At 43.7% G+C, this 16,418-nt stretch overlaps 2 protein-coding genes across 2 annotated transcripts in view; one reads left to right on the top strand and one right to left on the bottom strand.

The window, feature by feature from the left end:
* Window positions 1-16,418, top strand: part of LOC115077105 (solute carrier family 2, facilitated glucose transporter member 1-like) — a 189,501-nt gene that overhangs the window by 33,518 nt on the left and 139,565 nt on the right. The gene's annotated exons all lie outside the window — the stretch shown is intronic.
* LOC115077106 (protein FAM210B, mitochondrial-like) overlaps window positions 8,231-16,418 on the bottom strand; it is a 71,252-nt gene continuing 63,064 nt past the window's right edge. The window contains exons 2-4 of the mRNA XM_029579303.1: window positions 10,326-10,440; window positions 9,992-10,167; window positions 8,231-8,534 (exon numbers count right to left, since the gene is read on the bottom strand). Coding sequence (XP_029435163.1) covers window positions 8,324-8,534; window positions 9,992-10,167; window positions 10,326-10,328 — 390 coding nt within the window. The 5' untranslated portion in view covers window positions 10,329-10,440 and the 3' untranslated portion in view covers window positions 8,231-8,323. The remainder of the gene's footprint in view (window positions 8,535-9,991; window positions 10,168-10,325; window positions 10,441-16,418) is intronic.

The raw sequence follows: 16,418 nt of genomic DNA, 5'->3' as shown, positions 1-16,418 counted from the left end.
TGGTAAGAAACCAGGAATATATTTTGAGAGGAAACTGGAGCAATTCTCCTTTAATCTGATTTCCTGTAATTCCCTTAACCAGGTTCTGATTACACAGACACACATAATATGATTGGTTCATACTGATGTGCTTTGCAAATAGCACCACACACTGCACACATCAATCAGATTGTAGGGGAGTGCCTTAAAGGCTATTATCCATAAGTACTTTAATTGCTATAATATGGATTTCACTAAATTAACTATTGGAAATCTATCTTGCCAACATTCATAGAAGGTATCCAGGAAGCTCGATTTGTTTTGGGATCTCAAGGACTGATTTTGGGAACCACTGCCGAAACCACTGTTATTCAGTAAATAAGTGAGTGAAAGTTTTCCTTGAGATATAGCAGAGCAGTTCTGAGCTCTCCCCATGTAGGAGGTGACATTGCAATGCAGAGGGTGTGTCAGTCAACTCGGTTGTCTGATGGATATCTCCTCCTTGGTGCTTCATAACTGGAGAGCAACAAAATAAGCATTTGTTCATTTTACTCATACTGACCAGGAAATTAAGCTTCTTAAATGATTATTTTGTGTTTTCTTGAGCCCTTGTTTAAGCATACTTACGAACAGGGCGGACAAAGATTTTCTCTGTTTTTAGAGTCCATTTTCCAGACGTTCGTGTGTTTCGTCGGTCACGGAGCAAAGAAAATGCCTTGTGCTTCCTATTATCCTGTTCTTATGCCTGAGGTTGAACGCTGGTCAGAGCTAAGTAACATCCTGGATTCCACGAGGACACAGTTTGCGATGCAGATTTACAGAAATCAATCCACAAAAATTGACCAATGAACTCTTATGCTCTATTGTAATACAACTCCCTCCCCCCCCCTTTTATGACTCGGGACAGTGGAAGACTCCCAACCCTGCGATTAATTTTTCAGTGCCGCAACACATCATCTTCCAAAAATATTTAATCAATCTTCAGCTACAGACTTGGCCCTATCCCAAGGCAAGCATTGATTTAAGTCTTCATAGTCACGGCAATACATTCAAGCAAGTGCCTGCAGAAATTCATTTTAACACTTTGAAGGCAATTTTCAAAACCACTGACGTGGGTAAATAACGATTCATGTGCACATATTGGCTGTCTGAAAACGGCTGTCTTCCAATAAAGCAATCTAGAGGAGGCGTTTGCTATGGGGGCAGGATTGGAAACAGCACCCGCAGTTTGCGCTTTCAAGTATATGTGCATTATTTTCCATGGAAAAATCTCTACCCACGCAAAAAGCCAGGGGCAGCTGTCGGCAGGTGGTTTGCACCCACAGCAGGTTTCAGGGAGAAAGGACGCATGCGTTTTCTCTTTCAGACTTTATTTACAAAATGTATAGTCCGCACTATCACCAGCTGTTACGTGGATTACGATGCAATCATAAAATCAAATGGACAAAGTCCAAGGGCAGAAAGTACCCTGCAGGCAGCTTGAAAACAGCCCCCCTTTGCTGCCGTTGATGAGCCTCAATGGACCGGTATTTAGAGGCAGTTGATGGCCTCATCGGTAGGAGTTTAGCGCCTAAAGCTGCAGGCTGCCAGTGGTATCAAATGGCTTCATCGGAGGTGGGAGACCTCTGGCTTGGCTACCAGTGGAGCTCTCCTGGCAGGGAAGAAGTAGGGACCCGGGGGTTGGAGGGGGGGGGGGGGGGGAGAGAAGGGGAAGATGGGAAATATTTAGGCAGCCAGAAAGCGAGAAACCTACAGGGCCCTCTCCATCAGGGCCGGTGCAAGGGTGTTAGGCGCCCTAGGCGAACCTTCTGCCTTGCGCCCTCCCCGGTCCCAACCTCATTCACTGAGACGCTGCTTGTGGCCCGCTGAGTGGTTGCTTTTCTCGGCCGCGAGCAGGATGGGTGCCGCTCGCGGCCCGCCGAGTCTCTACTCCTCTCGGCCGTGAGTGGGATAGGCTACGCTCGCGGCCCCACACGGCTGCTCTTTGCCACCCCCCTAATGGTTGGCGCCCTGGGTGACCGCCTAGTTCGCCTAATGGGAGGCGCCGGCCCTGCTCTTCACCGTAGGGTACAGGAGGGCCCTTCTCAGCGGTCAAGAGAGGTCCAGGCCACTTCAAGCTTTTGAGGTCCCCTCGCCATAATAAAGATAAAAAAGAGATGACATCAAAAATTAACAAGAGTCTACGTTTAAGGCCCTCTTTGAGGTTGAGGTCCAGGCCAAACGGCCCCACCTCTGGGTTACACGGCCCTGGCCAGGTGGATCAAAGGAGCAGCACTTGTAAACTCATGCAAACATAAAATAAATACATTATCTCTCTTTCCCTGGGTGTGTATATACCTTTTGGGGACAAAGAAGGAAGGAGACAATGAGACTATGGTTTTTTCAAATTCTGTGTGCATATGAAAAAAACCAAGGGGTAGGTTTTCAAAGGGATCTAGCTGGCTAACAAAAACATAAGCCGGCTAGATCCCCTGGGGTGGAAATTCCCCCCCTGCAGAGCAGCTTCAGACAGTTGATAGCTTCGCTGTATTTAGCCGCGTGAAAAAATGGCCATTCTTGGCAGCAGAGTTAGATTGGGTAACACAGTGATTTTCAGCTAAGTGAGCTGACCAAACCTGGGTGAAGAATACTGAAGGCCTAAATCTAACTGGCTGGGTTTTAACCAGCTAGATTTAAACCTGAGTTGAGCCGCAAGCTGGCTGGCTAGATTGCGACTAAAACCGAGCCCAAAATATCCAGATAAAACCCAGCCATAAGTGCGCTGGCCCATGCTGAAAATCCGCCCCTTCGTGAATCAGGCCCAAAAGGAGGAAGCAATACATTTAAGAATTAGGTCAATTGATATGTTGAGTTACCTAGACATTATTGTGGAAATGAAATTAATTTCTGGATTGAGGAATGATTGGAGGGGACGGGGGAGGCCGTGAGAGATCCTCTCAAATAGTATATTTTATATATTTTCCCCCAGTGACAGGAGTTGGTTGTTAGCTATAAATGCTGCTGCCACTCACCGAGGGGGGCGGGGTTAAGATGTCCGACCCTGTGACCCCACTGCTCTGGGAGCTTCACTGGGCTCCCGATCCAGTTTCAGATTCAATTTAACCTGTTAGTTTTATTGTTCAGGGTACTTCGTGATTATGGCCTCCGATTCTTTGTCAGAAAAGATTTTGCACTGACGCTCTTATGAGAACTTTACGTTCTTCCCAGCAAGGCCTGCTTCAGGTTTCAGGGGAGCGGGAGATCAGGCGTGAGGGGATTATATCTTGGATGTTTTCTGCTGATTGTGTAGAAGTGCATTCTGCGGATGATGTACTGCACTGCTGGAAGCTTTTGAGAGATTGGCTGTTGCCCAAGACTTTTCAGATTACATTTTGTCTTGAACCCTTAAGAACCGAGTAACTTGGGCTGGAAGTGGGCTGAATTTTATGATTTGGAAGTTATTGGTTGTGATGGGGGGGGGGGGAGGAGATATTGTATTTTTTTTATTATTGGCTTTATTAATTGTAATATTTAGCATAGTCTGTTAGGAATTTTGAATTCTCCCTTTTGTGGTTTTATTATGAACATAAATCGCATCCAGATGCAATAAATAACTACAATGATAATAATTTATTGTAGAAAGATAAAATTCTCTAAACTACCATCATTTAGCATTTCTGTTGCGCTACTAGATGTGCACAGTTTCAGCACAGTACTCCCTGGGTGAGTGGAGGACATTGGTCTTCCACCTTATCCCTCTCAATGCAACGTGTAGATATCAATGTGGCACGACAGCAGATACTCAAGTCATTACATTCTCCTGAAAGTTCTATCGTCATATCTCTCATACGCCAATGGAAATGCATTCCCACATCATGGGACAGTATCTGCTATCTCCTGTGAGAGCACACACCAGCATGTCATACCCCCCTATTGGTAAAATATTTATTACCTTCTGATACCAATTACTTCCTATGGGACCATACACCCAAATGTGATAACTCCCACGAGAAAATATCTCATATCCCATCCCCTACAGAAGAACGAGCCGAAGTCTGAGAGCTGCCAATAGGAAAGTGTCTGATTTTGAAGTTTCATTTACAACACCTGAGGGGAGATGACAGCTTCACCCTCAGTTAACCAGAGGACCTGGAGCCCACGTTAATAACAAGTCAGGTTTCCCGCTTTACTGTACAGAACAGTAGGTGTAAGCAGTTTTTGGACACCAGCTTTAATTCCCATGTCCATTCAACTAAAAAAAAAACAAACAAACCCCAAAAAACCCAAAGGTCAGACTTCTCAGAATAGCAGAGTGAATAGAAATGCCTGTGCTCTGTTCTATAAAGCAGTCAGAAGGCATTTAGCTGGTGGGACCACATGATTGCTGAAATGTTCTTAGCCCCCAGTTCTGCACCATGGGAACTATGGCAACAGACTCTTCCATTGTACCTACTGTAGATCTTGTCTCCTGATTACACATGGCACAATCCATGGCCTCATTGTAATCTGCTGCCACGTTGCACACACCTCCTCTCCACTCCCACCCCCCTCGTCCTACACAGAATTTCCAGCTAGGGAGCCTTTCATGATTTCGCTTGGGTTTTCAGTGATGTAGGGCTCGGTGACTCTTAGGCTTTGCTTCTAGGAAGCCCATCTGAGAAGTGCTGGAGAGGGAGCCTCTTGTGAAATTGTTTTATGCTAACAAAGGGAGGATCTTATAGAGTGGAGCTCAGAACCCCCATCCCCTCCCTCCTCACCTGGTTTCAGGCCCATATATTAAATAAAAGCTGTCTGGTAGGGATGTGCTGTCATTTATGTTTTTGTTCTGTGTGCCCTAATTGTTTAGCATTAAATCATGCTAACAAGCATTCAAAAATTTAGTGCGAACGAAAACAAAATAACATAAAGCCAAAAAATAAAAAATAAATGATAAAAAGACAAAACAAAGCAAACGACCCTTTTTCAGCAGGACACCCTTACTAAATTAAAACGGTGTAAGGAGTCTGGTTGCTGCCTTAGTTCACTTGAGTGCATGAAAATAAAGGTAACTAAACAAGAAACAATAAGGAGACATCTTTTTATTGGACTAACTTTCTACGTATCTTTGAATAGCTTTTGGAAGCTAACACTCCCTTCCTCAGGTCAAAGCAAAAGAGGGCATTGCCTGAACATACAAGCGTCTCAGAGATTACATTGTAATAGTGGGGTGAAGACGGCAGAGGGGCTTTTGCTAGCACTAGAGCGACAACAGTGACAGAGAGAGGCATACAAATTGTGTCTGGTAGCAAGTTCAAAACAAAATTAATCAAATTAAACAGGGACATGTTTGTAAGATGATCACTCTATGGCAATGAGAACAGTTCTGCTGCCCTTGACTCCTCCTCTTTAAAAAAGCCTTGGTGAGATGTGGTACCCTATCCAGCTTATGCAGAGTTCGGCGAGCCAGACGATTTGATTGTAGAACTGACCCTGAGCCACGGAGACTGGCTTGGCTCTAAGGGACAAGTGAGTGGTGGTCCTCCTAGGAAACTACAGGCCACTGAGCCTGGCGTCGGTATCAGACAAAATGTTGGAAGCTATTGTTAAAACAGATTTACTGGGTATATGGATAAAACATAGCTTATTGTTATTTAATATTGATATTTTGTATGTTGTGGAGATTGTAAATCAATGTGAAGGTTTGGTCCGTACACCGGTATAGAAAAACTTGAAAAATAAATAAAATAATGGAGAGGAGCCAGCATATATTTATTTATTTATAACATTGATAGCCCGCTGACCCACAGACCTCAATGGGAAGTCCTGCCTTACTAATCTATTAGAATTTTTTGAAGGCGTAGCTAAGCTTGTGGGTAAGGGAGGGTTGGTTGATATATTGTTATCTGGATTTTCAGAAGACCTTTGATAAAGACCCACGTGAGACTCCTCAGGAAATTAAAAAGTCGTGGGATACAAGTGTGACCCAAGTTCCAATTGGACCAGATCTGTGTGGTTAATTTTATGTAAAGTGTGTACTTAAAGTTTACTACGTAACTTCTACATTCATTTTCTCTATATGGGTGGTTCTATAGTACTTGGCGGTTATTATGTCACGCTACCAATCGGATCCAGCAAGATAGAGGGCCCGTAAGGAGAAGAAAAACTTGATTGGACTGATGTGATTTTTTTTGCCCAAAGAAAGTGCAAAATCCACCTAAGTCCGGCCTTCCCTGCAGCTATTGATAACCCACGATGAAGGACTAGCCACGCTTTTCACTATCAAAGAGTTTCTTAGGTCGATTTCCTGCCACTGCTAATTGCATAGGGATCCTGCCAGGTACTGGTGACCTGGATTGGCCACAGCTGGAAACAGGGCTTGATGAACCCTCAGTCTGAACCAGAATGGCAATTCTTATGTTCGTATGCATTTCCTTTTAGCCTCTCTGACCATCACCTTCTGTTTCTTTACTTGTATTTTATACAAGTCCTTATTTACCTCAGATTCATCCCTTTGCCATCCACGCTGCAGTGGTCATGTCTGTTGGTTCATTAGTGGAGCCCGCTATGGTACCGTGGAGCATTTCTTAATGATGCTCCCTACTCCACCATGGAGTACAAATTAGTACTTCGTGTTTCTACTAATTCATCTGAAGCCTTCCCTTCGTTTCCAGGCTTAATGTCCCTCCATGTTTCTGCTGGGACCTCAGCTATAACATTTTTCATGATCCTTAGGATAACTTTCTTTAGTCTGATGAATAAGTCCAATTACACTTTGAAGTAAACTGCTACTAAGCCGTGGTCGGACCAAGACATTGGATAAAAATGGATGAAGTCACAATCAATCCACTTCGAATCTGATATGAAAATTAAATCACAGGTATGACCAGCATTATGGGTCAGGGATTCATAACTGGAGAGAAACCTGTTCAGCCTAGGGCCCAAATTCCCATTACTCTTGGATTTACTACAGCTTTGACTCCCTTATACTCGAATGCTTGTCTGCCAGACACCCACTTAGAAACTGTGATACAATCACAGGATCCCCCACAATAAAATCAAATTGGTCCAAATTCAAAACATCTGTCATCTTGTCTCCACAAAATGTATTATACATGTTTGAAAAAAAAAAACCCTCCCAAAACCAAACTAGTTGATTTTGATGCTGCCAGATTCTTTTCATTTTAAAACAGACTCCGTACACTGACTTTTGGTTGCCTTCCTTTCACATTCTTTGTTCTCACCTTGCGAATCACATTCTCTACACTGCAAGACGCACTTGTGGGCCAAAGCACACAGGCTGGGAACCTTTCTACTGAAGACTCGTTTCCATTAGTGGGGGAAATTTTCAAATAGCGCACAAGGTTGCAAAGCACATAGGTGCTTTAGCTTATAGTGAGCGTGCATTACACTAAATTTCAAACAGAACAAAAGAATGTGGATAAATACTTTCATCTGTTTAGCATTGTTTTTAACTATGCCAACTTTGGACAGTATAATCACCATTATTACCCCATAAATAAGCTTTAGTAGGCCTAACTTTAACAGTGGCATGAAAGGGAATAATTGCTTTAAAAAGAACAGCAATTGCCACAAATGATAGTTTTATTGTGACATTGTCCGTTCCTATCGTTCTTTATGCAGCACCTTTTGTTTAATGTGAAGGAATAATGCCTTCAATTGAATAAAATAATCAAATTTCATTATTCCATCCTCATGTGCACTTCTGCATGCAAGCTTGTTCATGCTGATGGCGCATGAAAAGTTTAAAAAAGAAAAAAAAAAGTCTCTTGTCCTCTCTGTCCCCCCAGGAAAGAAAATATAGTGTGTTTAGTGTATTTTTCTCATGCTTATTTTTTTTTTCCAGGGCAGTCCAGGGGTTTTAAGGTGCACATTCTAGGGTAATGGTTCCACATATCTTCCTTCAGATATTGCCCAAGGATGAGAGTCTATGTAGTCTGCTACCTTTTCATTAGTGTATCACTCCTTACCCAACTGCACTGCCGGCTTCTTAGGGTGACACTATCCTAAGGAGTACTCTAAATAGCAGAGGAGCTGTAAAGCAGAAGCCAAGAACTGACTGTATTAGAGTTCTGGGTAAGAAGTGTGTCAGGATAAAAAAAAAATGAAACATCATGGCTCCTATTTAGCAAATATCAACAGGTGTCCAAGGAATTGTCTCACAGAGATGCACTACTCCTCTGCATAGAGCCAACCATACCTAGCGCTACTTTGAATATCTCTCTCTTTTTTTTTTTATGCACCAGGAGGGGAAAAAAATAGCATCAGTCAAATATCTTCAGATATTGCTTTTAATGCAGATCTGGAACAGTGCAGAATAACACCTGGGAGACGTCCAGCTGCTGTTGCTGTCTGCTTGAGGTCTTTGTCATGGGGCTGGAGATGCCAAAAGACCAATCTTGCGACAGTTTCTGACGATAAATGGCACTGAAACCAAAGTGATGCTGATACAAGCCGGCGTGAACAGTTTGTGGATGGCATAAGCCAGCACGAAGTTGCTCGTGCAGGCGGCAACTTTAGATTCCAACAGGGCCTCGGTGACTCCAAGTTTGATGAGAATTGAAGCAATATCCACACCACTGGATGAGAAAAGGAATCAAGGACAATTTAGTCCAATGCAAAACAGTGGAAGAATTTCAGTCAGCTTGCTTGAAGCCACATTTGCTTGGCAAGGTGACGCAGGGGAGAAAAGGGAAAAAGACTGTTAGAATTCATGTTAAGCGATTCATAAATTTTAATAACAATAAAGAATGATTTGTACATCAGTCAATAGCTGAACCTCAGGCACAGTTGGGCCAATCTGATCATATTTTTGTTTTTAATGGCATAGCTGAGTTGTCAGAGGAGGTGTGTGTGTGTGGGGTCAGACGCACCCCAGTGGGTGACACCCGAAGGTCTGGAAGAAAGAGAGAACGGCGAGAGCGCGCTTCTGAGGTAGACCAGGGCTCGAGGCGAGGGTTCCTGGAGCAGCCAGGAGGGGCTCAGTGTGAGATTCCTTTTGAGGGGTAGCCCCTATCCCAGGTTTCTGGCGCACTTGGGGAGTGAAGGACTGGAAGGACACAGACGATCAGGACAGGGTCCACACTTGCAGAAGTTGTTGTTACCCAGAGAGGATCCTGTCCAGTGAAAATTCTGGAGAGAGTTGCAAGAGTGAAAAGGATTTCATTCCTGTGCAGGGAAGTCTTACCCTGTACATTCAGTGGTTACCAGGGAGGAGGATTTTCACCAGCAGTACTCAGGTACTAAGGGGCTTCCCAACCACTAGAAAGCAGCCTGAAAGGGTCTGCAATTTAAGGGAGACCCTTGCCTGCTTGTAGTCTGTGTGTGTGTGATGATTGCTTGGACTTTATTTATGGATATTGCCTGGAAGAGATGGGTTTTCCGTCAACTGATTACTATTCATTATGTGTCTCAGTAAACGGTATTATTTTTGGAACAACACAATTCTGGTATGGACAGTAGATTTTATTATTATTATTATTATTATTATTATTATTATTATATGGTGTTTCTGTCCTGATCCTGTGTGTCCCCAAAGCTATGGCTTTTCCTCCTTGGAAGAACCCCAGAGCCTGCAGTAGTACTCTTTGGCACCCACGTGTACCCCTAAACATGAGGAGGATAAAGGGGTTACATTTAAGAAGAACAAAAAAAAAATGTTTCCCTCTTTGATATTTAAGGGGGGAAAAGCCTTCGGGGCTTAGCATGCCACACATTGCATGAAGTGGTTGTGAAACCAGAGCGCCACTGCTGGGAATCTCTTGCAAGTTCACCCCCTCAGCAGAGAAAGCAGAAATGAATGAATATTTGCTGGAGAGTGGAATCACCAATTCTGGGTCCTTCACAGTCTCTGGCCCGGTACCTTCCATCAAGCATTGTGCAGCCTGCCCTGCCACCTCTGGCATCCTGTGTCCAGGGGATGTCAAGATAACCATGATTAAATGGAATGGGGAATATCACAGGCTAAACACCAAACAAGGCGGGGCTGGACACCATTTTCCTTTCACCTACTTCTGGCCTTCCTTTAGGGACGCACCTTACAATGATGAGGTAGCACACTACCAGAGACATTAAGGAGATTCCAACGTGGAATAAAACCCCGAAAGCTCCATACTCTTTGAAGACCTGCTTCAACTTTTGGGTCCTGGTGAGTGTCTTCCCATCATTGTTGCTGGGATCTGTAGCCCCATATCTAGTATCCCCACTTGGGTCCTAGGCAAACGAAAGGATGAAGGCAAAGCTTATCTATTGGTTTCAGAAAACATGACACATGCATCAATCAACTTGCTCTGTGCCCTAGTACAGGGGCAGCATCAACTTTTTCTAGCAAGGGCAGCCTTGCTAAGGTGCTAGCTGGTACCCTCACATACCATCAGCAGTTCTCACTCTGGGGACTCTCTGCCCCTTGCTGGGTCCAATCAGCGAGAGCCTGTGTTCTATGATTCCATCTCAAATCAGATCTGGAGGCAGGCAAGTCCAAACTCCCTGTAAAAAGGGGAAAACCTGTTAGTTTGGTTGTGTTTTACATTCTGGCAACCTGTCATACAGCATCACCACTCCTTCAGGCTCCCTGCATCTGCTGCCTTAAATTCACTGAGCCCCTGGCTGCAATCTAAGGGGCCGATGCAATAAGACGCGCGCAGAAAATGGGCGCTCGTATCGAGTGCCTGTTTTCCTAATGTGCGAGCAGCCTCGTTCCCTGGGCACCCGATGCAGTATTTAAATGAGGGGCTGCGTAAAAAAAAAAAAAAGGGCGCGCAAGGAGAGAATTGTGCATTCCTAGTTTTCAATTGCATCAGGCGCCCGCAATTGTAACGGGCGCTCAAAACGAGCATCTGTTTTCTTTTTATCCTGCTTCTTCTAGCCAATTTGGCTGAGGCTGCTGAAGATGCTTATAGCTTCGTGCCCCTTGCTATGGGCGTCTAAATTGTTCGGCCATAAAAATTGTTGTGTTTTTTTTATTTAAATCAAGCCAATATACATTTATTTTTCAACACTGCAAGCAGTAAAGTTAAGAGTCACAATGATACTAAGTAGGAAGAACCACAGAGGACCGCACGTTTTTATTTCTCCTGAGCCCTTGCTCCCCAAATTGACTTCACTCCACCTTCCAGGACTGGGGTTAAATTTGCGGGGTTAAAAAGTGTGCATTGGGTGGCCGGGCAATTTTCTGCATCAGGGGTAATAGCTAATAGCCTCATCTACATGGAATTTACATGTGATGGGCGCTATTGGCTACGCATTTGTTTGGGCACACGTTTTGGACGCGCTAATCTCCTTATTGTATCGAGTGCTAGTCTAGCACGTCCAAAACACATGACCAGCAGCGCTTTAACTTGTGTGTTAGGCTGGGTGCACTTTATTGCATAGGCCCCTAGATGTTGTAAGCATGGATTCTAGCATGCGATTCAGAGAGCTAGAACACAAGCAATGCCAAGGAAAAGCCGGGGATTTAACAATGCCTCACTGAGTATAATATTCCTTTGTAAAACAGAAAAAAAATACCCAAAAGAAGCAACAAAAAAAGATTGATAGTGATAACCACAAAATATCAATTATAGGCAAGGAACAGAATATCAACAATTGAGCTCTAAAAATAATATTCCTTTGAAGAGCTGCATAAAATTGTGTAGGATTTATAGCTGTCCCTCACTTAGTACCAGCTAAAGAGGACTGGACATATAATCCGCTTGATATTACAAGTCCAGCAAAGAAACTAAAGTTCCCTCCTTACTGAAACCACAAAGTACGCATATGGATATCCATTTAGAGTTCATTATTTTCTAAGCAATATCGAAAGTCACAAAGCAGAATGATTTCCCAGGCCTGCAGGATCTGAATGCAGTCCTCTTTGAAGTAAGGCAGAATGTAAAATAAATAAAAAGCCATAATTGTTTGCATTGTCCATCTACTGCCAGTCTCAACTGACTCCAGACCCTGCCTCCACAGTGCTGCTCTGGCTCTCAAACACTGAGGTGGCTTGGGGGTCACGCCACGTTCTGTGCAAGAGATTCGCCAAGGCCTTCCAGCGTCTGCAAACTGGTGGCGCCAATCAAATAGTCAGCATTAATCCATATTCCTACTTGCTTCTTCCGCCACTGTGTCTCCACATGTTTAAATGTTAAGTACATGAAGCTATTTTTGAAACAAATATTTTACAGTGCATCCTGATGGCTGTGGAGGAATAGACCTGCATTCTTAGCCCACAAGCCGCCCCGAGAACTGTTCTGGACTTTGAGAGCGCACCGTGAACTTGCCTGCTGTTGCCGCCTTGCATCCTACATTTTCCTGAGTTAACTGTCCAGGCTCTGACCAGAGATCCTGCAAAACCCACTGCTCTCCGGGCGACTTATAAATCCGTCCAGCATGACAGATTTGCTCGGCATGAGGCACCACGGGACTAACATATATAAAGTCTAACAGGGAGCATAACAATCACAGTTCAGGTATTGTAACACGCCCTCTCTCCCACCCTTAACCTCTCCTACCTTGTCCTCCAAGAAAGCCTCATACAGACCAGTTCTCATTATTTTAGGTAAGCGACTGCTTCCCCACCCCTCCTCCAGGTCTGACCTATCATGGATGGCACTTGCAGTTCCTAGTGCATGACTATAGGGAGGGTTTTCTTTTCTTCAGCAGCCTCCCCATGTTGCTTCTACTCGGCGCCAGGGTGCCATGATGCGCCTTCAATCACGCGCAGGTAACCGGAGTTGCTCTGACCGCCCACATACTTATCCCCTTCCCGTATAGCCCAGCCATTATAGCAACAGGGCCCTAAGCTGGCAGGCACAAACGTGGTGCTTCCTGCTGGACCCTGACACATGAGCTCTCTGCCAGCCAGAAGGCAAGCGTCGCTGTTGCATAATGAGCAGGGTGCCCTCCTCTGCAGGTCCCAGCCCCGGCCAACCTGAAGAGCAGAAGCCAGGCTCGGACACTGAAACTCTTCTTTCACACATTGTACTGCTCTGCACCGCTTCTGAGCCATCGGGCTGAGTCACAATGACGCCATTACTAAACTGACCATTATTTTAATGTTTCTTTAATTCTTGCAGATTAAGAAGAAATGCTTACAGATATAATCTGCTTTGAAGTGCCGAAAATCAGAATATAAATCAAATAAAAAAAAGACTGAGGCTGCTGTATATATAATGTTTACGAAAACATTTTGCCCAGACTTAATGCCACGCAGTGCCAGGAAACCTGTGGCATTCACCGTCTGTCCATTTATCAAAGCAAAAGTTCTAGATCTGCCCATAAATCCAGTCAAAAATACTGAACGCCAAGGACTAATTTCAAACTAAAAGCAATTTACTGCTGAGAAACCAGCACATTATTGCTGGCACCAGTAAATCCGAGAATGAAAGGTGAACTGAAATTCTGGTTTACTGTGGAAAACTGGCAGAGAAAACAGTACAACCTTACAACAGCCGACGCCAAGTTCTCTGATGCCCAACACAAAACATCACTCCCTTGCTATTGAAAATAAGAACTGCCAAGCCTTGTCAGAGAAAGAGTCCATCTAGCCCATCTGCTTGTCCCCAAAAGTGGCAAGCTGTACATGCCCAGAGGAAGTGATAAGAAACAGATCTATATCGCTATCATTTTTTCCCTAAATGGCATCATCTTATTTGTTGTATTATTTGTCTTTCCTTGTTGCTGGCAGGTTATAGGTTTTATATCCTTTTGCATCCTGTTTAGATTTTGTTATGCCTTGTTTTTCTTGTATGTTGTAATTTGCCTTTGGGCACTATGGAGGAGAGAAAGTAAATGTTGTGCTATGGTCAGGCTTCCAACCAGAGCCTGTGTGAGATTTTTTGCTGCTCTGAGCAAACAATTACTGTGCTACCCCCACCTTCCCCCTCCCCCCCCCCCCCCCCCCCCCCCCCCCCATTCATTCAGTCTCTGTCCCGGCCCATCAGATAAAGCCCAGCTCCCTCCTGCAATCTTTATTTTTAAAAACTGACACTCCCCCACCCCCTCACTTCTATCACGTATGCAGAACACAGACAGACCCTGACCAGATACTGAATAAAGAGATCAGAAAGTATAAACAGAAGCTCGCTGAGAAGAACTGAACTGGAACCCACAACAGGCCAGCCTCTATATGCAGAGCAACAATGGAAAAACAGGAACATTACCATTCTTCATAAAACATTAAATAATATTTATTTATTTATTTAAAATATTTTCTATACCGTCGTTTAGTAAAGTACCATCACAACGGTTTACAATGAGGCACGTAAATATATATTTGGTTGAACTCTTACTAACAATGTGCCAGAACATTTAACGGTAACATGTATTCATAATATAAGGTATATGTTGTGTAATAAAATCAAGCATAATAATAAAATCATAAAATATCAAGTAATATAGTAAAATATATATATATAAATATGTATATATTTATAAAATATATAAATATAAAATATATAAATATTTTTATATATAAATATATAAAAAGAAATAAATATAAATTATATATAAAATATATAGTAATATAATATAGTAAATAGTAAAATCATAAAACATCAAGCATAATAGTAAAATCATATTCATAAAAGAATATTTCAAACCAGTTAATGAATAAGAATATCCACAATTTCCCAAACACCAATACATCTGATGAATAAAAAATCCAATAATTAAAAAATATTCTATTTCCCCCCCCAAAATTACATATTTCAAAAGAGCAGAAACATCAAATTACACCCAATGATTACAACTAATAAGAATTCAAAACTCTCCTGCTCTTCATACCTGGGACCTTCTGATTTCCAGTCACCTTGAGATCATCATGGATTGGGGGAGGTAGGGCCTTACAAATTTTATCTTCCCTCTCTCACACACACACAATAGCAGTCATTCTCCCACACATTCTCTCTCTCACATATACAGGCTCCTTCTCCCTCACAGATACATTATGTGTGTGTGTGTGGTGTCTGCACACAGGCTCCCAAGTCACATTCACAGGCACATATGCTTTCACAGTCACACACACATAGGCTGTCACACTCACACACATGTGCTCACACAGACACATAGGCTGTCACACAGACACAAACACATAGGCTCTCATGCAGACACACATACAAGCTCACACATATACATACAGGGCCTCCTATGTCATCAGGCCATGGTGGGATGTGCTCCACCATGGCCCAACGGCTTTACTGCTTGGGGGGAGGAGCGGAAGTTGTGTGCGAGCACGCGCACACACAAAAACACAGGCCCCTCCTTCAGCCGCTGGCAGCTCTCTCCTTATTCAGCCGCCGGCAGCCTCTCGCCTTCCTACCCACTGGTGGATTAAGCTCTGCCGGCGGTCTCCTTCTTCAGCCACTGGCAACCTCTCTCCTTCAGTCTCCAGTGGGTTGAGCTCTACTGGCAGCCTGTGGCCTCTCTCCTTCAGCCGCCAGCAGGTTACGTTCCGCTGGTGGCTCCACAGCCTCTTCTGCTACCGCTGGCCCGCCCCCCCGGGTGTGCCGCCCCATGCAAATGCACGGTTTGCACACCCGGTCGCACCGGGCCTGCTTCCAACAGACTAGAGTTGTGCTGAACCCAGGGTGATACCCCTGCCTGCTAATACTTGAAGGACTTCATCACCAGTTACAGATAATGAGTTGAGGGGACTGCATAACTATGATCTTTTGGTTGTCCAAATAGTATCTGTCATGCAAAATGGGGTGAATGAAAACACCTAATTTTCAGTCTGTGGTAAGGCCACGTCTGGAGTGCTGTGTGCGGGTTCTGGTCTCCGCATCTCAAAAAAGATATAGTTGCTTTGGAAAAGGTACAGAGAAAGGTGATCAAAATGATGAAGGGGATGGAACGGCTCCCCTATGAGGAAAGGCTGAAGAGGTTAGGGCTGTTCAGCTTGGAGAAGAGACGGCTGATGGGGGATATGATAGAGGTCTTTAAAATCATGAGTGCAATAGAACAGATAAATGTTAATCGATTATTTACGCTTTCAAAAAATACAAAAACTAGAGACACTCCATGAAGTTAGTAAGTAGCACATTTAAAACAAATCAGAGAAAATTAAGCTCTGGAATTCAAGGCTGGAGGATGTGGTTAAGGCAGTTAGCATAGCTGGGTTTAAAAAAGGTTTGGACAAGTGCCTGGAGAAGTCCATAAAATGTTATTAAATAAGTAGCTTTAGGGAATAGCTTAGCCACTACTTATCACTGCGTGATAACAGCATGGGATCTATTTAGGATCTTGCCAGATACTTGTGATCTGGATTGGCCACTGCTGGAAACATGATACTGGGCTTGCTAGACTCTCAGTCTGATCCAGTATGGCAATTTTTTGTATGTTTTTATGAGAAACTCTAATCCAAAAAGTTACACTATGTGAAGACACAGCCATTCTGGAACCTATTCCCAGCCCTTTTGAAATGTTGGCTCCTCTAAGCTTTTCTTTAGAAAATTTCTCAGCCATGATCTAATCTCTTTTGCGCCCAC

The sequence above is a fragment of the Rhinatrema bivittatum genome, chromosome 15 (genome assembly GCF_901001135.1).
Source record: "Rhinatrema bivittatum chromosome 15, aRhiBiv1.1, whole genome shotgun sequence".
Taxonomy (NCBI): domain Eukaryota; kingdom Metazoa; phylum Chordata; class Amphibia; order Gymnophiona; family Rhinatrematidae; genus Rhinatrema; species Rhinatrema bivittatum.
Note: the sequence above shows the minus strand (reverse complement) of the source record. Positions and strands in the feature narration are given on the sequence as shown.